This window comes from Pleurodeles waltl, chromosome 1_2 (assembly GCF_031143425.1).
Source record: "Pleurodeles waltl isolate 20211129_DDA chromosome 1_2, aPleWal1.hap1.20221129, whole genome shotgun sequence".
Classification (NCBI taxonomy): domain Eukaryota; kingdom Metazoa; phylum Chordata; class Amphibia; order Caudata; family Salamandridae; genus Pleurodeles; species Pleurodeles waltl.
Window position 1 is genome coordinate 1,091,989,530 of NC_090437.1, and position 23,621 is coordinate 1,092,013,150.

Genomic DNA, 23,621 nt, shown 5'->3' on the forward strand with positions numbered 1-23,621 from the left:
CTACTCTGATACTGTGAGTACCAAAACCTGTCCCCCCTGAGCCCCCACAGCGCCGCCTGCAGAGGGAATCCCGAGGCTTCCCCTGACCGCGACTCTTTGAACCTAAAGTCCCGACGCCTGGGAGAGACCCTGCACCCGCAGCCCCCAGGACCTGAAGGACCGGACTTTCACTGGAGAAGTGACCCCCAGGAGTCCCTCTCCCTTGCCCAAGTGGAGGTTTCCCCGAGGAATCCCCCCTTTGCCTGCCTGCAGCGCTGAAGAGATCCCGAGATCTCTCATAGACTAACATTGCGAACCCGACGCTTGTTTCTACACTGCACCCGGCCGCCCCCGCGCCGCTGAGGGTGAAATTTCTGTGTGGACTTGTGTCCCCCCCGGTGCCCTACAAAACCCCCCTGGTCTGCCCTCCGAAGACGCGGGTACTTACCTGCAAGCAGACCGGAACCGGGGCACCCCCTTCTCTCCATTCTAGCCTATGTGTTTTGGGCACCACTTTGAACTCTGCACCTGACCGGCCCTGAGCTGCTGGTGTGGTGACTTTGGGGTTGCTCTGAACCCCCAACGGTGGGCTACCTTGGACCAAGAACTAAGCCCTGTAAGTGTCTTACTTACCTGGTTAACCTAACAAAAACTTACCTCCCCTAGGAACTGTGAAAATTGCACTAAGTGTCCACTTTTAAAACAGCTATTTGTGAATAACTTGAAAAGTATACATGCAATTTTGATGATTTGAAGTTCCCAAAGTACTTACCTGCAATACCTTTCGAATGAGATATTACATGTAGAATTTGAACCTGTGGTTCTTAAAATAAACTAAGAAAAGATATTTTTCTATATAAAAACCTATTGGCTGGATTTGTCTCTGAGTGTGTGTACCTCATTTATTGTCTATGTGTATGTACAACAAATGCTTAACACTACTCCTTGGATAAGCCTACTGCTCGACCACACTACCACAAAATAGAGCATTAGTATTATCTCTTTTTACCACTATTTTACCTCTAAGGGGAACCCTTGGACTCTGTGCATGCTATTCCTTACTTTGAAATAGCACATACAGAGCCAACTTCCTACACCTGGTTAACCTAACAAATACTTACCTCCCCTAGGAACTGTGAAAATTGCACTAAGTGTCCACTTTTAAAACAGCTATTTGTGAATAACTTGAAAAGTATACATGCAATTTTGATGATTTGAAGTTCCTAAAGTACTTACCTGCAATACCTTTCGAATGAGATATTACATGTAGAATTTGAACCTGTGGTTCTTAAAATAAACTAAGAAAATATATTTTTCTATACAAAAACCTATTGGCTGGATTTGTCTCTGAGTGTGTGTACCTCATTTATTGTCTAGGTGTATGTACAACAAATGCTTAACACTACTCCTTGGATAAGCCTACTGCTCAACCACACTACCACAAAATAGAGCATTAGTATTATCTCTTTTTGCCACTATCTTACCTCTAAGGGGAACCCTTGGACTCTGTGCATGCTATTCCTTACTTTGAAATAGCACATACAGAGCCAACTTCCTACAGGTGCCCAAAACGCATAGGCTAGAATGGAGAGAAGGGGGTGCCCCGGTTCCGGTCTGCTTGTAGGTAAGTACCCGCGTCTTCGGAGGGCAGACCAGGGGGGTTTTGTAGGGCACCGGGGGGGGACACAAGTCCACACAGAAATTTCACCCTCAGCGGCGCGGGGGCGGCCGGGTGCAGTGTAGAAACAAGCGTCGGGTTTGCAATGTTAGTCTATGAGAGATCAACGGATCTCTTCAGTGCTGCAGGCAGGCAAGGGGGGGCTTCCTCGGGGAAACCTCCACTTGGGCAAGGGAGAGGGACTCCTGGGGGTCACTTCTCCAGTGAAAGTCCGGTCCTTCAGGTCCTGGGGGCTGCGGGTGCAGGGTCTTTTCCAGGCGTCGGGACTTAGGTTTCAGAGAGTCGCGGTCAGGGGAAGCCTCGGGATTCCCTCTGCAGGCGGCGCTGTGGGGGCTCAGGGGGGACAGGTTTTGGTACTCAGTCGTAGTGTAGTCCGGGGGTCCTCCCTGAGGTGTTGGTTCTCCACCAGCCGAGTCGGGGTCGCCGGGTGCAGTGTTGCAAGTCTCACGCTTCTTGCGGGGAGATTGCAGGGTCTTTAAAGCTGCTCCTTGAAACAAAGTTGCAGTCTTTTTGGAGCAGGTCCGCTGTCCTCGGGAGTTTCTTGTCTTTTTCGAAGCAGGGCAGTCCTCAGAGGAGTCAGAGGTCGCTGGTCCCTTGGAAGGCGTCGCTGGAGCAGAGTTCTTTGGAAGGCAGGAGACAGGCCGGTGAGTTTCTGGAGCCAAGGCAGTTGTCGTCTTCTGGTCTTCCTCTGCAGGGGTTTTCAGCTAGGCAGTCCTTCTTCTTGTAGTTGCAGGAATCTAATTTTCTAGGGTTCAGGGTAGCCCTTAAATACTAAATTTAAGGGCGTGTTTAGGTCTGGGGGGTTAGTAGCCAATGGCTACTAGCCCTGAGGGTGGGTACACCCTCTTTGTGCCTCTTCCCAAGGGGAGGGGGTCACAATCCTAACCCTATTGGGGGAATCCTCCATCTGCAAGATGGAGGATTTCTAAAAGTTAGTCACCTCAGCTCAGGACACCTTAGGGGCTGTCCTGACTGGCCAGTGACTCCTCCTTGTTGCTTTCTTTGTTCCCTCCAGCCTTGCCGCCAAAAGTGGGGGCCGTGGCCGGAGGGGGCGGGCAACTCCACTAAGCTGGAGTGCCCTGCTGGGCTGTGACAAAGGGGTGAGCCTTTGAGGCTCACCGCCAGGTGTTACAGCTCCTGCCTGGGGGAGGTGTTAGCATCTCCACCCAGTGCAGGCTTTGTTACTGGCCTCAGAGTGACAAAGGCACTCTCCCCATGGGGCCAGCAACATGTCTCTAGTGTGGCAGGCTGCTGGAACTAGTCAGCCTACACAGACAGTCGGTCAAGTTTCAGGGGGCACCTCTAAGGTGCCCTCTGGGGTGTATTTTGCAATAAAATGTACACTGGCATCAGTGTGCATTTATTGTGCTGAGAAGTTTGATACCAAACTTCCCAGTTTTCAGTGTAGCCATTATGGTGCTGTGGAGTTCGTGTTTGACAAACTCCCAGACCATATACTCTTATGGCTACCCTGCACTTACAATGTCTAAGGTTTTGTTTAGACACTGTAGGGGTACCATGCTCATGCACTGGTACCCTCACCTATGGTATAGTGCACCCTGCCTTAGGTCTGTAAGGCCTGCTAGAGGGGTGTCTTACCTATACTGCATAGGCAGTGAGAGGCTGGCATGGCACCCTGAGGGGAGTGCCATGTCGACTTACTCGTTTTGTCCTCACTAGCACACACAAGCTGGCAAGCAGTGTGTCTGTGCTGAGTGAGAGGTCTCCAGGGTGGCATAAGACATGCTGCAGCCCTTAGAGACCTTCCTTGGCATCAGGGCCCTTGGTACTAGAAGTACCAGTTACAAGGGACTTATCTGGATGCCAGGGTCTGCCAATTGTGGATACAAAAGTACAGGTTAGGGAAAGAACACTGGTGCTGGGGCCTGGTTAGCAGGCCTCAGCACACTTTCAATTGTAAACATAGCATCAGCAAAGGCAAAAAGTCAGGGGGCAACCATGCCAAGGAGGCATTTCCTTACACATGGCTATTCTCTCCTTTTCAAAAAACCTCCTCCACACTTGCCGCCAGCAAGGTGTTTTCCTTCTCATCTCAGCCTGCTACGCAAGGAAGTTCTCGCACTCCTACAAAAGAAAGCTGTAGAAAAGGTTCCTCCGGCACAAAAAGGAAAAGGGGTGTACTCCCGTTACTTTCTGGTGGCGAAAAAAGGTCAACAGGGCCTCTTCAGGCCAATTCTGGACTTACGGCTCCTGAACAAGTACATAAGAAAACAAAAGTTCAGGATGCTAGCCCTTCACCAGATTGTCCCGCAACTGCATCAGGGAGACTGGATGTGCTCCATCGACCTACAGGATGCATATTTTCACATCCCAATAGCAACCAAACATCGGAAATTTTTACGTTTCCAGATAGCGTCACAGCACTACCAATTCAGAGTCCTTCCATTCGGCCTGAAGTCTGCACCCCGAGTCTTTTCAAAATGTGTAGCAGTGGTAGCGGCACACCTTCGAAGACAAAAAATATTCGTCTACCCCTACCTGGACGACTGGCTAGTGAAGGCCTCATCTCCGGATCAGGCGAGAAAACATCGAGATATCGTTCTAAGAACTTTCGAGTCTCTAGGTCTTCAAATCAACCACGACAAGTCAACCTTGATTCCAACACAAAACCTCCATGTAGGAAGTTGGCTCTGTATGTGCTATTTCAAAGTAAGGAATAGCATGCACAGAGTCCAAGGGTTCCCCTTAGAGGTAAAATAGTGGTAAAAAGAGATAATACTAATGCTCTATTTTGTGGTAGTGTGGTCGAGCAGTAGGCTTATCCAAGGAGTAGTGTTAAGCATTTGTTGTACATACACATAAACAATAAATGAGGTACACACACTCAGAGACAAATCCAGCCAATAGGTTTTGTTATAGAAAAATATCTTTTCTTAGTTTATTTTAAGAACCACAGGTTCAAATTTAACATGTAATATCTTGTTTGAAAGGTATTGCAGGTAAGTACATTAGGAACTTTGAATCATTTCAATTGCATGTATACTTTTCAAGTTATTGACAAATAGCTACTTTAAAAGTGGACACTTAGTGCAATTTTCACAGTTCCTGGGGGAGGTAAGTTTTTGTTAGTTTTACCAGGTAAGTAAGACACTTACAGGGTTCAGTTCTTGGTCCAAAGTAGCCCACCGTTGGGGGTTCAGAGCAACCTCAAAGTCACCACACCAGCAGCTCAGGGCCGGTCAGGTGCAGAGTTCAAAGTGGTGCCCAAAACACATAGGCTAGAATGGAGAGAAGGGGGTGCCCCGGTTCCGGTCTGCTTGCAGGTAAGTACCCGCGTCTTCGGAGGGCAGACCAGGGGGGTTTTGTAGGGCACCGGGGGGGACACAAGCCCACACAGAAATTTCACCCTCAGCAGCGCGGGGGCGGCCGGGTGCAGTGTAGAAACAGGCGTCGGGTTCGCAATGTTAGTCTATGAGAGATCTCGGGATCTCTTCAGCGCTGCAGGCAGGCAAGGGGGGGATTCCTCGGGGAAACCTCCACTTGGGCAAGGGAGAGGGACTCCTGGGGGTCACTTCTCCAGTGAAAGTCCGGTCCTTCAGGTCCTGGGGGCTGCGGGTGCAGGGTCTCTCCCAGGCGTCGGGACTTTGGATTCAAAGAGTCGCGGTCAGGGGAAGCCTCGGGATTCCCTCTGCAGGCGGCGCTGTGGGGGCTCAGGGGGGACAGGTTTTGGTACTCACAGTATCAGAGTAGTCCTGGGGTCCCTCCTGAGGTGTTGGATCTCCACCAGCCGAGTCGGGGTCGCCGGGTGCAGTGTTGCAAGTCTCACGCTTCTTGCGGGGAGCTTGCAGGGTTCTTTCAAGGCTGCTGGAAACAGAGTTGCAGCCTTTCTTGGAGCAGGTCCGCTGTCCTCGGGAGTTTCTTGTCTTTTCGAAGCAGGGGCAGTCCTCAGGGGATGTCGAGGTCGCTGGTCCCTTTGGAAGGCGTCGCTGGAGCAGGATCTTTGGAAGGCAGGAGACAGGCCGGTGAGTTTCTGGAGCCAAGGCAGTTGTCGTCTTCTGGTCTTCCTCTGCAGGGGTTTTCAGCTAGGCAGTCCTTCTTCTTGTAGTTGCAGGAATCTACCCTTCTAGGGTTCAGGGTAGCCCTTAAATACTAAATTTAAGGGCGTGTTTAGGTCTGGGGGGTTAGTAGCCAATGGCTACTAGCCCTGAGGGTGGGTACACCCTCTTTGTGCCTCCTCCCAAGGGGAGGGGGACACAATCCTAACCCTATTGGGGGAATCCTCCATCTGCAAGATGGAGGATTTCTAAAAGTCAGAGTCACCTCAGCTCAGGACACCTTAGGGGCTGTCCTGACTGGCCAGTGACTCCTCCTTGTTGCTTTCTTTGTTCCCTCCAGCCTTGCCGCCAAAAGTGGGGGCCGTGGCCGGAGGGGGCGGGCAACTCCACTAAGCTGGAGTGCCCTGCTGGGTTGTGACAAAGGGGTGAGCCTTTGAGGCTCACCGCCAGGTGTCACAGCTCCTGCCGGGGGGAGGTGTTAGCATCTCCACCCAGTGCAGGCTTTGTTACTGGCCTCAGAGTGACAAAGGCACTCTCCCCATGGGGCCAGCAACATGTCTCTGGTGTGGCAGGCTGCTGGAACTAGTCAGCCTACACAGACAGTCGGTTAAGTTTCAGGGGGCACCTCTAAGGTGCCCTCTGTGGTGTATTTTACAATAAAATGTACACTGGCATCAGTGTGCATTTATTGTGCTGAGAAGTTTGATACCAAACTTCCCAGTTTTCAGTGTAGCCATTATGGTGCTGTGGAGTTCGTGTTTGACAGACTCCCAGACCATATACTCTTATGGCTACCCTGCACTTACAATGTCTAAGGTTTTGTTTAGACACTGTAGGGGTACCATGCTCATGCACTGGTACCCTCACCTATGGTATAGTGCACCCTGCCTTAGGGCTGTAAGGCCTGCTAGAGGGGTGTCTTACCTATACTGCATAGGCAGTGAGAGGCTGGCATGGCACCCTGAGGGGAGTGCCATGTCGACTTACTCGTTTTGTCCTCACTAGCACACACAAGCTGGCAAGCAGTGTGTCTGTGCTGAGTGGGAGGTCTCCAGGGTGGCATAAGACATGCTGCAGCCCTTAGAGACCTTCCTTGGCATCAGGGCCCTTGGTACTAGAAGTACCAGTTACAAGGGACTTATCTGGATGCCAGGGTCTGCCAATTGTGGATACAAAAGTACAGGTTAGGGAAAGAACACTGGTGCTGGGGCCTGGTTAGCAGGCCTCAGCACACTTTCAATTGTAAACATAGCATCAGCAAAGGCAAAAAGTCAGGGGGCAACCATGCCAAGGAGGCATTTCCTTACACTCCACTACCTGGGAGCGATACTAAACACAGAGCTCCAAAGAGTGTATCCTTCGGAGGAACGACTTTTATCAATCCACAGGAAGTGTCAACAACTATTAACAGCCGATGCACCTACAGCTCGTCAGGTGACATCGCTTCTGGGCTCCATGGCTTCATGCATCTTCATTGTCCCGAATGCCAGGCTACGCATGAGGCCCCTTCAGGAGGCATTAGAGAACAATTAGAGCCAAAAGACTGGTCACTGGGAGAACAGAGTTCGACTACCAGCAGTGGCTTTTCAATCACTACAATGGTGGATGCACAGACCTCACCTGTCGATAGGTTCTCCGTTTCACCAGACAATTCCAGTCGACACTCTGGTAACGGATGCGTCTCTTCAGGGTTGGGGTGCTCATCTGGGTTCCTTCCAAGCTCAGGGTCTGTGGTCCGACAAGGAAAAGAACTATCACATAAATCTACTGGAACTCAGAGCAGTCCATCTGGCTCTCAAATCTTTCTCTCCATTGGTTCAGGGGAAATCTATCCTAATTCAGACAGACAATACAACCACAATGTATTACCTGAACAAACAGGGGGGAACAAGATCACTACCTCTGTCTCGAGAATCCCAAACAATATGGCATTGGCTCCTGGCCAGGGGAATGTCTATCACAGCGGTACACCTGCCAGGTCAGCAAAACGTAGAGGCAGATTTCCTGAGCAGACATCTGGAAGACGCGCACGACTGGGTCCTACACGACGAAGTCGTCGAGGACATCTTCGGTCAATGGGGTCGACCCCAGTTGGATCTCTTTGCAGACGAAACAAACAAGAAATGCCCAGACTTCGCATCCAGGTTCTGCCGTCCGGGATCTCAAGGGAATGCCCTGTTGATCAACTGGTCAGGGACATTTCTCTACGCCTTTCCACCGATTCCCCTCATACCGGCAGTAATCAACAAATTTTACAACTCCAGAACCAGAATGATTCTGATAGCGCCACAATGGCCCCGCCAATTCTGGTACACGGACCTACTCAACTTATCGGAAAGACCTCACAGGAGGTTGCCGTGCAGACCGGATCTCCTGAGCAGAATGGAAGGCAGAATCCTACATCCCAACCTTCCCTCTCTGAGCTTCACAGCATGGCTCCTGAATTCCTACAGTATGGGCACCTAGGGCTCTCAGAGGAGTGCATGAGCATCTTGAAAGAGTCAAAACGACCTTCCACGCGGCGTTCTTACGCTTTTAAGTGGAAGAGATTTTACATCTGGTGCTCTCAACAAGGTATAAATCCCATACGAGCTCAGGAGGACGTCATACTGTCCTATTTACTTCATCTGGCGAAGTCTGGTCTGCAGGTATCTTCTATTAAGGTTCATTTGTCTGCAATTACAGCGTATCGTAAGTCGCCTTCTCAGGAATCCTTCTTTACGATACCTGTAGTCAAGGATTTTTTAGAAGGCTTGAAAAAGGTTTTTCCTCCCATTCGGAGACCTTCTCCTCCATGGGAACTGAATGTAGTCCTGTCAAAACTTATGGGCCCTCCTTTTGAACCTATCCACAAGGCCTCTTTACAGCACCTTACGTGGAAGACGGCTTTTTTGGTGGCCATTACTTCAGCGAGGAGGGTCAGCGAAATTCAGGCTCTGTCTTGCAGAGAACCGTACACGTTTTTTCACGATAATAGAGTGGTTCTGCGAACTCACCCATCTTTCCTTCCGAAGGTGGTGTCAGAATTCCATATCAATCAGACTATATCTTTACCGACTTTCTTTCCCAAGCCGGAGACTCCGGCTGAGAAAGCATTGCACTCTTTAGACTTGAAAAGAGTGCTGAAATTCTATTTGGACAAAACAAAACCGATTAGACATTCTAACCATTTGTTTCTAAATTATGGTCATTTAAGAACAGGAGAGGCAGCGTCTAAACGAACGATATCAAGATGGATTGTGTCTTGTATTGTTAACTCTTACCAATTGGCTAATAAGAGATTACTGGCTAGGCCAAAAGCGCATTCCACAAGGGGAAAAGCGGCTACTGCTGCCCTCCTTAACAATGTACCAATTTCCGAGATTTGTAAGGCTGCTACATGGAAGTCTGTGCATACCTTTACTAAGCATTACTGTTTAGACTCGGATGCAAGAGCGGATGCCCAGGTGGGGCAGGCCTCTCTTAGAAATCTATTTGCATGAATATATATCTTTTCCTGCACTTCTTTCAGACAGTCCGCAGAGTTTAGGGATGGGCTTGCTAATCTATTCAATGTTTATGACTATTGATGAGGATCCCCTGGAAGAGAAGGATAAGTTACTTACCTGTAAATCCTAGTTCTCTTCCAGGGGTATCCTCATCAAAGTCATAAACAACCCACCCTCCTCCCCGGTCTCAAGTCTCCTGGAAGTGCAGGACAGATTATCTTTCTGATCAGTTACACAGATTGTCACCGTAAAAAAGTACTGACCTAACTGTGAACCAACTGTCACCTTCCCTTCACCCCTGAGGCATGGTGGGATACTGGAGGTGCTCAGGGTCTTAAAGGCACGGTGCCAAAGTTTTTATGGTTCTCCTGTGTTAACCTGCATGCAGCCTATTGGCTAAGAATGCTTCATTGTTTTTCAATGTAGTTTTTTCTATTTTTCTCTGCTATTTACTGCTGTTTACTTCCCTAAGTCCAGTTTTTGGGGGCTTAGGTAGATATTTATGATCTATTGTGATTTTATAATATTAAAAAAAAAAAAAAAAAAAAACTTGCATAGAAATAAAGCATTTTAGCCTATTTATGATTATAGCCTGCATTGCTGTTTTACACATGATAATATGTATGTATTTTATATATATGCTCCGGGGTCCCCGCACAAGGGCGGGAATATTCATTGTTTATGACTTTGATGAGGATACCCCTGGAAGAGAACTAGGATTTACAGGTAAGTAACTTATCCATACTGCCCCACCACTGGTGAAAATTTACCAGCAAAAGGAAAAGCCAAAAACTGTTGAGCTTTCTCCACCACATTCACCTCAATTTTCCTTTTCACCACAACCTCTTAGCCCACCACCACGACTTCACCCACACTCTCATACTTACAAGATGAAGAAAGAGTTAATACTAGTTACTCCATAGATCCGTTGGATACATACGACTGGTCCGATCCCACCTAACGATCCTGATATGTATCCCACAAAACCATCTCCACCCAAGGATACAACAGCATACAATCAGGTTATCTCCAGGGCTGCTGCATATCATGAGGTGCAAATGCATGCTGAACCATTAGAAAATGATTTCCTTTTTAACACCCAATCCTCAACTCAAAAGCAGTACCAGTGTTTACCAGTGCTCCCTGGTATGCTCAAACATGCAGACGATATTTCTAAAGAGTGTTTTAAAGCTAGAGTTCTAACACCCAGAATTGATAAGAAATATAAGCCTGCACCAACAGACCCAATTTACATTTCACAGCAGTTACAACAGATTCCATTATAGTCAGTGCAGCCAGGAAGCGTGCAAACAGCCAGTCCTCTGGGGATATTCCTCCCCCTGACAAAACTGTACATTTGAGGTGACAGGTAAAAGGGTATCAATACAAGCAGCCAATCAATGGCGTTTTGCTAATTCCCAAGCCCTGTTAGTTAGGTATGACAGGGCACATTGGGATGAGATGCAAGAATTCTTGCAATATCTCCCCAAAGAACATCATAAGAGGGCGCATCAAATTGTAGGATAATTTAGCAAACAACCAAATTAGGACTGTTCTAGATGCAGCTGATACTGCAGCTAGAGGAATAAACACCAGCATTACCATCAGGCGACATGCTTGGTTGAGGTCCTCAGGTTTTAAACCTGAGATGCAGCAGGGTGTCCTTAATATACAGTTCAATAAACAGCAGCTTTTTGGACCACAAGTGAGTCCAACAGCAAAGGCTGCGGGAGTGCTTTATACTACACCATTTTGGGGTTCCTTTAGAAAACCTCAATTTAGAGGAGTGTAGGAAATTGGCTCTGTATGCAGTATTTCAAAGTGAGGAATAGTATGCACAGAGTCCAAGGGTTCCCCTTAGAGGTAAGATAGTGGCAAAAAGAGATAATACTAATGCTCTATTTTTGTGGTAGTGTGGTCGAGCAGTAGGCTTATCGAAGGAGTAGTGTTAAGCATTTGTTGTACATACACAAGCAATAAATGAGGAACACACACTCAAAGGACAATTCCAGGCCAATAGGTTTTTGTATAGAACAATATATTTTCTTAGTTTATTTTAAGAACCACAGGTTGAAGATTTGCATGTAATACTTCAAATGAAAGGTATTGCAGGTAGGTTCTTTAGGAACTTTGAATTAGCAAAATAGCATATACAGTTTTCACATAAATCACATATAGCTATTTTAAAACTAGACACTTAGTGCAATTTTCAACAGTTCCTGGGGGGGAGTAAGAGTTTGTTTTTGCAGGTAAGTAAACCACCTACGGGGTTCAAGTTTGGGTCCAAGGTAGCCCACCGTTGGGGGTTCAGAGCAACCCCAAAGTTACCACACCAGCAGCTCAGGGCCGGACAGGTGCAGAGGTCAAAGTGGTGCCCAAAACGCATAGGCTTTAATGGAGAAGGGGGTGCCCTGGTTCCAGTCTGCCAGCAGGTAAGTACCCGCGTCTTCGGAGGGCAGACCAGGGGGGTTTTGTAGGGCACTGGGGGGGGGGGGGGGGAGAGGACAAAAGTCAGCACAGAAAGTACACCATCAGCGGCATGGGGCGGCCGGGTGCAGTGTACAAACAAGCGTCGGGTTTTCAATTGGAATCAATGGGAGACCAAGGGGTCTCTTCAGCGATGCAGGCAAGCGGGGGGCTCCTCGGGGTAGCCACCACCTGGGCAAGGGAGAGGGCCTCCTGGGGGTCACTCCTGCACTGGAGTTCGGATCCTTCAGGTCCTGGGGGCTGCAGGTGCAGAGTCTTTACCAGGTGTCTGGATCTGAGGAACAGACATTCGCGGTCAGGGAGAGCCTCGGGATTCCCTCTGCAGGTGTCGCTGTGGGGGCTCAGGGGGGGCAACTCTGGCTACTCATGGTCTCGCATTCGCCGGGGAGTCCTCCCTGAAGTGATTGTTCTCCACAAGTCGAGCTGGGGGCGTCTGGTGCAGTGTGTCCAGACTCACGCTTCCGGCGGGAAACACAAGTTGTTTTAAAGTTGCTCCTTTGTTACAAAGTTGCAGTCTTGGGTGAGCAGAGCCGCTGTCCTCTGGAGTTCTTGGTCCTTCTAGAGCAGGGCAGTCCTCTGAGGATTCAGAGGTTGCTGGTCCCTGGGGAAAGCGTCGCTGGAGCAGTGTCTTTAGAAGTGGGGAGACAGGCCGGTAGAGCTGGGGCCAAAGCAGTTGGTGTCTCCGTCTTCTCTGCAGGGTTTTTCAGCTTAGCAGTCCTCTTCTTCTTAGGTTGCAGGAATCTGAGTTCCTAGGTTCAGGGGAGCCCCTAAATACAGAATTTAGGGGTGTGTTGAGGGCAGTAGCCAATGGCTACTGTCCTTGAGGGTGGCTACACCCTCTTTGTGCCTCCTCCCAAGGGGAGGGGGGGGTCACATTCCTATCCCTATTGGGGGAATCCTCCATCTGCAAGATGGAGGATTTCTAAAAGTCAGTCACCTCAGCTCAGGTTGCCTTAGGGGCTGTCCTGACAGGGCAGTGACTCCTCCTTGTTTTTCTCATTATCTCCTCCGGCCTTGCCGCCAAAAGTGGGGCCATGGCCGGAGGGGGCGGGCAACTCCACTAGCTGGAGTGCCCTGGGGTGCTGTAACAAAGGGGGAGAGCCTTTGAGGCTCACCGCCAGGTGTTATAGTTCCTGCAGGGGGAGGTGATAAGCATCTCCACCCAATACAGGCTTTGTTACTAGCCAAAGAGTGACAAAGGCGCACTCCCCATGTGGCCAGCAACATGTCTGGAGTGTGGCAGGCTGCTAAAACCAGTCAGCCTACACGGGTAGTCGGTTAAGGTTTCAGGGGGCACCTCTAAGGTGCCCTCTGGGGTGTATTTTACAATAAAATGTACACTGGCATCAGTGTGCATTTATTGTGCTGAGAAGTTTGATACCATACTTCCCAGTTTTCAGTGTAGCCATTATGGTGCTGTGGAGTCCGTGTTTGACAGACTCCCAGACCACATACTCTTATGGCTACCCTGCACTTACAATGTCTAAGATTTTGCTTAGACTCTGTAGGGACACAGTGCTCACGCACTGGTGCCCTCACCTATGGTATAGTGCACCCTGCCTTAGGGCTGTAAGGCATGCTAGAGGGGTGACTTATCTATACTGCATAGGCAGTGTGAGGTTGGCATGGCACCCTGAGGGGAGTGCCATGTTGACTTACTGGTTTTGTCCTCACCAGCACACACAAGCTGGCAAGCAGTGTCTGTGCTGAGTGAGGGGTCCCCAGGGTGGCATAAGATATGCTGCAGCCCTTAGAGACCTTCCCTGGCACCAGGGCCCTTGGTACCAGGGGTACCAGTTACAAAGGACTTACCTGGATGCCAGGGTGTGCCAATTGTGGAAACAAAAGTACAGGTTAGGGAAAGATCGCTGGGGCCTGGTTAGCAGGTCTCAGCACACTTTCAAATCAAAATTTAGCATCAGCAAAGGCAAAAAGTCAGGGGGTAACCATGCCAAGGAGGCATTTCCTTACAAGGAGGATTTAAATCCCAAACTGCTGAAGCCTCCACTTCCCACTCAAAACAGGGACAACAGTATTACAGTAGGGGTTCTTTCAGGGGTTCTTACAGAGGACAACATTGCAGGTCCAAGGATAAATTCCCTGCCTGAAAAGGTCCTTCTACCTCCTCAAACAATGACTTCCCATCCATTTCACAGCAACATACATCTCCTGTGGGAGGAAGACTGCAACATTTACATTCTCACTGGCAACAAATTACAACAGATCAATGGGTACTGGCAATTAACTGCAATGGTTATTGCCTACAACTCATCTCTACCAAACATTCCACCCCGTTTTCACTGGCTATCTCTCAAACACACTACTCTGCTGAAACGAGGTAGTCACTACTTCTAAAACAGGCAATAGAAATAGTTCCCTTCAGTCAGCAAGGCACAGGAGTATATTCTCTATACTTCCCTCATACCGAAAAAAGATGGTACTCAGACCCATTCTCGATCTCGGGCCTCTAAATATATACTATCAGGGCATTTTCACATGGTCACTCTAAAGGATGTCATTCCCTTGTTACAAAAACAAGATCACATGACAGCGTTACATCTAAAGGACGCTTACTTCCACATTCCTATACACACAGCTCATCGCAAGTACCTAAGGTTTGTAATAGCAGGCAAGCACTATAAATTCAAAGTGCTACCCTTTGAGGTAACAGCACCAAGAGTATTCACAAAATGTTTAGCTGTAGTCGCAGCATACCTCGGAAGGCAGCAGATACATGTCTTCCCTTATCTAGACAACTGGTTAATAAAAGCCAGCACCATTCTAAAATGTCAACAGCACACACAATACGCAAGATACCCTACATAAATTAGGGTTCACAATTGATTACCAGAAATCTCACCTTCATCCAGCACAAATTCAACCTTATCTGGGAGCAATTCCCAACACTCAGTCAGCATTAGCCTATCCAAATCCACAACAAATACAAGTGTTTCACACATTTCCCAATTACCGGTGAATCAAACTTACACAGTGTAGCAAGTTGGCTCTGTATGCACTATTTCAAAATAAGAAATAGCATGCACAGAGTCCAAGGGTTCCCCTTAGAGGTAAGATAGTGGCAAAAAGAGAATTCTAATGCTCGATTTTGTGGTAGTGTGGTCGAGCAGTAGGCTTATCAGAGGGTAGTGTTAAGCATTTGTTGTACATACACAGGCAATAAATGAGGAACACACACTCAGACAATTCCAGGCCAATAGGTTTTTATATAGAAAAATATCTTTTCTTAGTTTATTTTAAGAACCACAGGTTCAAGATTTACAAACAATACTTTAAATGAAAGGTATTTCACTTAGGAACTTTAGGAACTTTGAATTAGCAAAATAGCATATACAGTTTTCACACAAATGGCAATAAGCTATTTTAAAACTGGACACAGTGCAATTTTCAACAGTTCCTGGGGGAGGTAAGTGTTTGTTAGTTTTGCGGGTAAGTAAACCACCTACAGGGTTCAAAGTTTGGTCCAAGGTAGCCCACCGTTGGGGGTTCAGGGCAACCCCACAGTTACCACACCAGCAGCTCAGGGCCGGTCAGGTGCAGAGGTCAAAGTGGTGCCCAAAACGCATAGGCTTCAATGGAGAAGGGGGTGCCCCGGTTCCAGTCTGCCAGCAGGTAAGTACCCGTGTCTTCAGAGAGCAGACCAGGGGGGTTTTGTAGGGCACCGGGTGGGGGGGGACACAGGTCAGCACAAAAAGTACACCCTCAGCGGCACGGGGGCGGCCGGGTGCAGTGTGCAAACAGGTGTCTGGTTTGCAATGTAGTTCAATGGGAGACCTAGGGGTCTCCAGCGATGCAGGCAAAGGGGGGGGGGCTCCCAGGGGTAGCCACCACCTGGGCAAGGGAGAGGGCCACCTGGGGGTCGCTCCTGCACTGGAGGTCGGACCCTTCAGGTCCTGGGGGCTGCGGGTGCAGTGTCCTTAGCAGGCGTTGGGTTCTTAGAAGCAGGCAGTCGCTGTCAGGGGGAGCCTCTGGATTCCCTCTGCAGGCGTCGCTGTAGGGGCTCAGGGGGGGGGTCAACTCTGGCTACTCACGGGCTTGCAGTTGCCGGGGAGTCCTCCCTGTAGTGTTGGTTATCCACAAGTCGAGCCGGGGGTGTCGGGTGCAGAGTGCAAAGTCTCACGCTTCCGGCGGAAAACGCAGTGGTCTTTAAGTTGCTTCTTTGGAAACAAAGTTGCTGTCTTGGGTGAACAGGGCCGCTGTTCTCTGGAGTTTCTTGGTCCTTTTAGAGTAGGGCAGTCCTCTGAGGATTCAGAGGCCGCTGGTCCTGGGGAAAGCGTCACTGGAGCAGTTTCTTCAGAAGGGGGGGGGGGGGAGAGACAGGCCGGTAGAGCTGGGGCCAAAGCAGTTGGTGTCTCAGTCTTCTCTGCAGGGTTTTTCAGCTCAGCAGTCCTCTTCTTCTTAGGTTGCAGGAATCTGAGTTCCTAGGTTCAGGGGAGCCCCTAAATACAGAATTTAGGGGTGTGTTGAGGGCAGTAGCCAATGGCTACTGTCCTTGAGGGTGGCTACACCCTCTTTGTGCCTCCTCCCAACGGGAGGGGTCACATTCCTATCCCTATTGGGGGGGATCCTACATCTGCAAGATGGAGGATTCCTAAAAGTCAGTCACTTCAGCTCAGGTTGCCTTAGGGGCTGTCCTGACTGGCCAGTGACTCCTTGTTTTTCTCATTATCTCCTCCGGCCTTGCCGCCAAAAGTGGGGCCGTGGCCAGAGGGGGTGGGCAACTCCACTAGCTGGAATGCCCTGTGGTGCTGTAACAAATGGGGTGAGCCTTTGAGGCTCACCGCCAGGTGTTACAGTTCCTGCAAGGGGGAGGTAATAAGCATCTCCACCCAGTGCAGGCTTGAATACTAGCCACAGAGTGACAAAGGCACTCTCCCCATGTGGCCAGCAACATGTCTCGAGTGTGGCAGGCTGCTAAAACCAGTCAGCCTACACAGGTAGTTGGTTAAGGTTTCAGGGGGCACCTCTAAGGTGCCCTCTGGAGTGTATTTTACAATAAAATGTACACTGGCATCGGTGTGCATTTATTGTGCTGAGAAGTTTGATACCAAACTTCCCAGTTTTCAGTGTAGCAATGATGGTGCTGTGGAGTTCGTGTTTGACAGACTCCCAGACCATATACTCTTATGGCTACCCTGCACTTACAATGTCTAAGGTTTGGCTTAGACACTGTAGGGGCACAGTGCTCATGCACTGGTGCCCTCACCTATGGTATAGTGCACCCTGCCTTAGGGTTGTAAGGCCTTCTAGAGGGGTGACTTATCTATACTGCATAGGCAGTGTGAGGTTGGCATGGCACCCTGAGGGGAGTGCCATGTCGACTTACTTGTTTTGTCCTCACCAGCACACACAAGCTGGCAAGCAGTGTCTGTGCTGAGTGAGGGGTACCCAGGGTGGCATAAGATATGCTGCAGCCTTAGAGACCTTCCCTGGCATCAGGGCCCTTGGTACCAGGGGTACCAGTTACAAGGGACTTAGCTGGATGCCAGGGTGTGCCAATTGTGTGAACAAAAGTACAGGTTAGGGAAAGAACACTGGTGCTGGGGCCTGGTTAGCAGGCCTCGGCACACTTTCAAATCAAAACATAGCATCAGCAAAGGCAAAAAGTCAGGGGGTAACCATGCCAAGGAGGCATTTCCTTACACATCTACTTAATGGCACATACATGTCTGCACATGCACCCCTCCAATGCTGCCACCATTCACAATGGTCTCAAGTGGTGGGGCATTTACAAGACCTAGTCTTGGTTGGGCCACAGACATATTGCACTTTGCAGTGGTGGATCACCAACAATCTGTTGCGGTGTCAGGCCTTCAGATCAGTCACCTAGAGCTTTTCAGCAGCATCTTCATCACCAAGTGATTCTGGTCAGTACAGACGTGACCACAATGTATTACATACAAAAACAAGGGATAACACCCTCCCAATAGCTCTCATGCACAGCAGAACTTATATGGCACTGGGACATACATCACAAAATCCACCTCCTAGCAGAATACCTGCCAAGGGTGGTTAACAATTTTGCATAAATTTTCAGCAGAATGCATCAGCAAGTACGTGAGTGGGTAAAAAGACACACAACTCCTCCACACATACTTCAAAGGGTGGGGAATCCCAGAGGTAGACCTCTTTGCATCCCAGCAGAAGGCAAAATGTCAAAGCTGCACCCCAGGTTTCCTCAGCCCAAAGAGAAGGCCTTATGGATCATCTGGTATGGGATATTTATTAAGCTTTTCCACCTCTCCCACTAATTCCTTATGTGGTTTAAAAGCTCACACAGATATGCCTCACACTAATCCTAATAGCCCCTCCTTGGGCTCGACTAACATGATTCTCAACCCTGTTACAACTATTGGTTGTGCCATGCGAGAAACTCCCATTTTGCCCACAGCTTGTGACGCAGGAACAGGGAAAAATCACCCACCCAAATCCAAAACAGCTGAGTCTAGTGATCTGTCTCCGGAGTCCTGAATTTGGATACTTCAATCTACCACAAGAATGTATGACCATTCTCAAATAAGCTCACAGGCCAACTACACGAGCCTGCTATGCAGCCAAATGAAAAAGGTTTGTCCATTACTACCTAGCCAAACCAATCCAACCACTCATCTATAGTGCAAGACCCTGGTCCCTATTTAGAACTCTGCTGACGGCTTACTCTGTCCCAACAGTGACGGATATCCTGTGGGCGGAAATCTAAATCCCATAGGATTGAATGGTATTTAGATTTCAGCAAACTGGTCACGGTTGTGACTGAGTACCCAGTCTGCTGAGTTCTAAAACGGGCCTCTTGTTCGTTAACTAATACATTTAAAACACACCGGTTTTTCATTTTCCTCATTTATACTACCCTTAGCAGCACTTGCAGAATACATGCAAAACAGACAGCATATGTCTCTGTTCAAAATTCCAGTAATCAAAGCATTTATGGAAGGGCTAGTCCTTTCCATTCCCCACCCCCTCCCCCAGCAGGAGTCTGAACCCTAATATCATTCTCACCAGACATAGGGATTCACCTTTTGAACCACTATAATCCTTTTGCTTTACAGTTTCTCACATGGAAAGTAGCATTCTTACTCTGTCACATCTCTTAGGAGAATGAGTGAACTCCAAGCGCTCACTTTAGAAGAAACTTTCTTCTAGATCTATTCATATAAAGAACAATCCCTAGGTTGCTCCCTAAGGTGGTTTCCGCATTCCATGCAAATCTAACAATTGACCTACCAGTATTCTTTTCTACACCATATTCTGTAGCAGAAAGAGCACTTAACACCCTTGATGTCAAATGAGCATTAATGTACTACATCTTGCAAACAAAGACCTTTTGCAAAATACAGCAACTTTGTTGCTTTTTGTATCCCACAAAATGGTCCTCTGTCTCAAAAGCAGGAATTGCATATGAATACAAAGAGGTATCAAAACTTGCTAAACGATTGCTACCTGCAACTCTTAGGGCTCACGTTACAAGAAAGAAAGGAGCCTCTGTGGTTTTCCTTGGAAACATTACATTAGCAGACATCTGCAAGTGAGCCACTTGGAGCAACCCACATACATTCACAAAACACTATTGTGTGGTTGTCTTAGCTAATCAACAAGCTAGAGTGGGTCAGGCTGTGTTAGGAACACTTTTTCAAACATCTGTCAGCCACTAGCTAGCTACTGCTTTTGGGCATTCAGTGCTAAGCATACGTATTTACAGCTTAACACATGCTACGAAGGGAATATGCTACTTATATTTGTAAGCATCTATTGGTAGCGTGTAGTGCTGTAGATTCATATGCACACACCCTCTTCCCCGGAAGCTAATGGCCAATGTATACACCTCTCCTCAAAGCCTTAACCTTTCTCTTAACTAAATCTGCTTGTTCATTCTTTCTGACTCTCTACTGCTCCTATATTATGTTCAGCCGATGAGCCAAATGCTAATCTAAAGGACCTGTTGACCATGCACAATACAGACTATAAGAGGATATACAGAACCTTGTGACTAAAAAGACCTCTTTGAAGAAAACCATCTTGCACACGTCCTAGTCCAACCACTAGGTGGCAGGAGTATGCTAAGCAGACAAACCTATGGCACTATACATTACGAATAGATGCTTACAGGTACGTAAAATATTCCATATATATATATATATCACTATTGCATTTGTTTACTCCATTTTGGTGAGGTCTGCATTTTATGTTAACTTCAGAGGGCATTGGAAAAAAATAAAACCAAAAAATATTATCTTTTCCTAATAGGTGTACAATCCCCGTATTCGTGTGGAATCTCTTCTAGTAACTGCAATCAGTAAAGCATCTGCTCAGCAGAGGGCGGGCCGTGCTGGTCGTACAAGGCCAGGAAAGTGTTTTCGATTATACACCGAAAAGGCATACAAAACTGAAATGCAGGTAACAAATTTTGTTTTTAATGAGATACATGCTTGTAATTTTCCGAAGGGAATGCTGGAAGTAAAAGGCTGGAAGGGAAGAGGGGTGCCGTAGTGACAACATTGGATGCAGCTGTGTGGAAGACTTTTTAAGTGGAGAGTAACTTTTCAGGGACTGCCCCTTAAACCTTGACAAATAATCTTGAACCTATGTTTTTGCAGACAAACTTCTTCGCATCCATGTAAGGCTGCAGTTACAGTAACTACACCAATTCTTCTGTCTGCTCACTAGAGAGAAGAATTGTCAGTTTTTCATTGCAGTTTTGGAACAGTTGAAATTCAAGTTTTGAAGAGATTCTGTTTCTGAATCTACGCACTCCATTGCATCGTACCTTATCTAACACCCTATGATTATAGCTCTTGAGAGTTTGACAAGTGGTCTGGTAAGAATTAAGTCTCGTATAACCACTTACTAGATAGTTCTTTGAAAGTCTACACTAACACAGCCATAGGTTTTTACCTTGACCTTCAGGGAGGGACTTACACACAACTATAGCTGTGAAAAATAAAATATTGGATCCGGAACTGGACCTCACACTTGTCATTCATCAACATCTAAATGGTTTTCCTAATGACGATTTTTTGTTTGCAAAAGGGAACTTTAAACACAAGATGTATAACATCTCCCCTATGTAAATTTGAGGTTTTCCTTCCAGTGAAGATTTGGCTCAAAGAACAGATGGTGCCATTTTCCCTCCCTCACATGCAAAGTTTCTTGTTCACTGGGTACTGCTTTTCTCCTCACCTGGCACAAAGTCTCTACTCCCTTTTTTTATTGCTGAAAGAGGAATAACTCATTATGCAACAGCAAAGGGCTGTACAGTGATTTTGTTGCATACATCTACTATTGATTCTCCGGTTGATTTGACCTAGGTGAATGGGTGTGCACTTTTTTCATGCTTAAGCTTTATTAGAGACGGACCGAAGTTATGTGGTGGGTATTCGTACTGGCCAAGTTAGGAGGAATTGCCAAAAATTTAGATTGTGGACTAGGAGTACTAAAGTACAGAAGGGTGGCATTTTGTGCGTTTCCTTTGAAACATTTTGTTGAGGAATAACTTTGCTTTTAAGTCATTTCTCTTATATGTTCTCTTATTTCAAAGTAAGGATTAACAGTAATAATTGAATTTGTCTTTCAGGATAATACTTACCCTGAGATTTTGAGGTCTAACTTGGGATCCGTGGTTCTGCAGTTGAAGAAGCTTGGTATAGATGATTTGGTGCACTTTGATTTCATGGATCCACCAGGTAATGTATTGTGGGAATGTGATAGAGCCATTTTACCAGTAGTTTCATTATATGTTTTTTTTTTTTTTAAACGATATATATTTTGTACTGCTTAACGTTTGGGGTTTTGTACTTATTACTCATGGTCGTTATGTTGCACTTATCTATAAGAGGTTTTTCAACCTTTTGTAATATAGTAGGATTTTGGCTGTCAATATAATCTGGTGGAAAAAAAGGTGTCAAGTTGTAATTCAAGTTTTCGTTTTAGCTCCTTGTTAGTAAGAAAGATGAAGGGTTGTATTGGGAGTGTGTTTTTCCCCTCTGATTTTGAAGAACAACATTAAATGCAGTTGACCAAATGTAAGGAAATGCCTCCTTGGCATGGTTGCCCCCTGACTTTTTGCCTTTGCTGATGCTATGTTTACAATTGAAAGTGTGCTGAGGCCTGCTAACCAGGCCCCAGCACCAGTGTTCTTTCCCTAACCTGTACTTTTGTATCCACAATTGGCAGACCCTGGCATCCAGATAAGTCCCTTGTAACTGGTACTTCTAGTACCAAGGGCCCTGATGCCAAGGAAGGTCTCTAAGGGCTGCAGCATGTCTTATGCCACCCTGGAGACCTCTCACTCAGCACAGACACACTGCTTACCAGCTTGTGTGTGCTAGTGAGGACAAAACGAGTAAGTCGACATGGCACTCCCCTCAGGGTGCCATGCCAGCCTCTCACTGCCTATGCAGTATAGGTAAGACACCCCTCTAGCAGGCCTTACAGCCCTAAGGCAGGGTGCACTATACCATAGGTGAGGGTACCAGTGCATGAGCATGGTACCCCTACAGTGTCTAAACAAAACCTTAGACATTGTAAGTGCAGGGTAGCCATAAGAGTATATGGTCTGGGAGTCTGTCAAACACGAACTCCACAGCACCATAATGGCTACACTGAAAACTGGGAAGTTTGGTATCAAACTTCTCAGCACAATAAATGCACACTGATGCCAGTGTACATTTTATTGTAAAATACACCAAAGAGGTGCCCCCTGAAACTTAACCGACTATCTGTGTAGGCTGACTAGTTTTAGCAGCCTGCCACAAACCGAGACATGTTGCTGGCCCCATGGGGAGAGTGCCTTTGTCACTCTGAGGCCAGTAACAAAGCCTGCACTGGGTGGAGATGCTAACACCTCTCCCAGGCAGGAATTGTCACACCTGGCGGTGAGCCTCAAAGGCTCACCTCCTTTGTGCCAACCCAGCAGGACACTCCAGCTAGTGGAGTTGCCCGCCCCCTCCGGCCAGGCCCCACTTTTGGCGGCAAGGCCGGAGAAAATAATGAGAATAACAAGGAGGAGTCACTGGCCAGTCAGGACAGCCCCTAAGGTGTCCTGAGCTGAGGTGACTCTAACTTTTAGAAATCCTCCATCTTGCAGATGGAGGATTCCCCCAATAGGGTTAGGATTGTGACCCCCTCCCCTTGGGAGGAGGCACAAAGAGGGTGTACCCACCCTCAGGGTTAGTAGCCATTGGCTACTAACCCCCCAGACCTAAACACGCCCTTAAATTTAGTATTTAAGGGCTACCCTGAACCCTAGAAAATTAGATTCCTGCAACAAGAAGAAGGACTGCCCAGCTGAAAACCCCTGCAGCGGAAGACCAGAAGACGACAACTGCCTTGGCTCCAGAAACTCACCGGCCTGTCTCCTGCCTTCCAAAGATCCTGCTCCAGCGACGCCTTCCGAAGGGACCAGCGACCTCGACATCCTCTGAGGACTGCCCCTGCTTCGAAAAGACAAGAAACTCCCGAGGACAGCGGACCTGCTCCAAGAAAAGCTGCAACTTTGTTTCCAGCAGCTTTAAAGAACCCTGCAAGCTCCCCGCAAGAAGCGTGAGACTTGCAACACTGCACCCGGCGACCCCGACTCGGCTGGTGGAGACCCGACACCTCAGGAGGGACCCCAGGACTACTCTGATACTGTGAGTACCAAAACCTGTCCCCCCTGAGCCCCCACAGCGCCGCCTGCAGAGGGAATCCCGAGGCTTCCCCTGACCGCGACTCTTTGAACCTAAAGTCCCGACGCCTGGGAGAGACCCTGCACCCGCAGCCCCCAGGACCTGAAGGACCGGACTTTCACTGGAGAAGTGACCCCCAGGAGTCCCTCTCCCTTGCCCAAGTGGAGGTTTCCCCGAGGAACCCCCCCCTTGCCTGCCTGCAGCGCTGAAGAGATCCCGAGATCTCTCATAGACTAACACTGCGAACCCGACGCTTGTTTCTACACTGCACCCGGCCGCCCCCGCGCCGCTG

General features: G+C 48.1%; 1 protein-coding gene across 1 annotated transcript in view; it reads left to right on the forward strand.

Moving 5' to 3' along the window:
- The window catches only part of DHX15 (DEAH-box helicase 15), a 97,696-nt gene that overhangs the window by 31,626 nt on the left and 42,449 nt on the right, over positions 1-23,621 (forward strand). The window contains exons 2-3 of the mRNA XM_069205858.1: positions 19,911-20,060; positions 21,238-21,346. Of these exons, the coding sequence (XP_069061959.1) occupies positions 19,911-20,060; positions 21,238-21,346 (259 nt within the window). The remainder of the gene's footprint in view (positions 1-19,910; positions 20,061-21,237; positions 21,347-23,621) is intronic.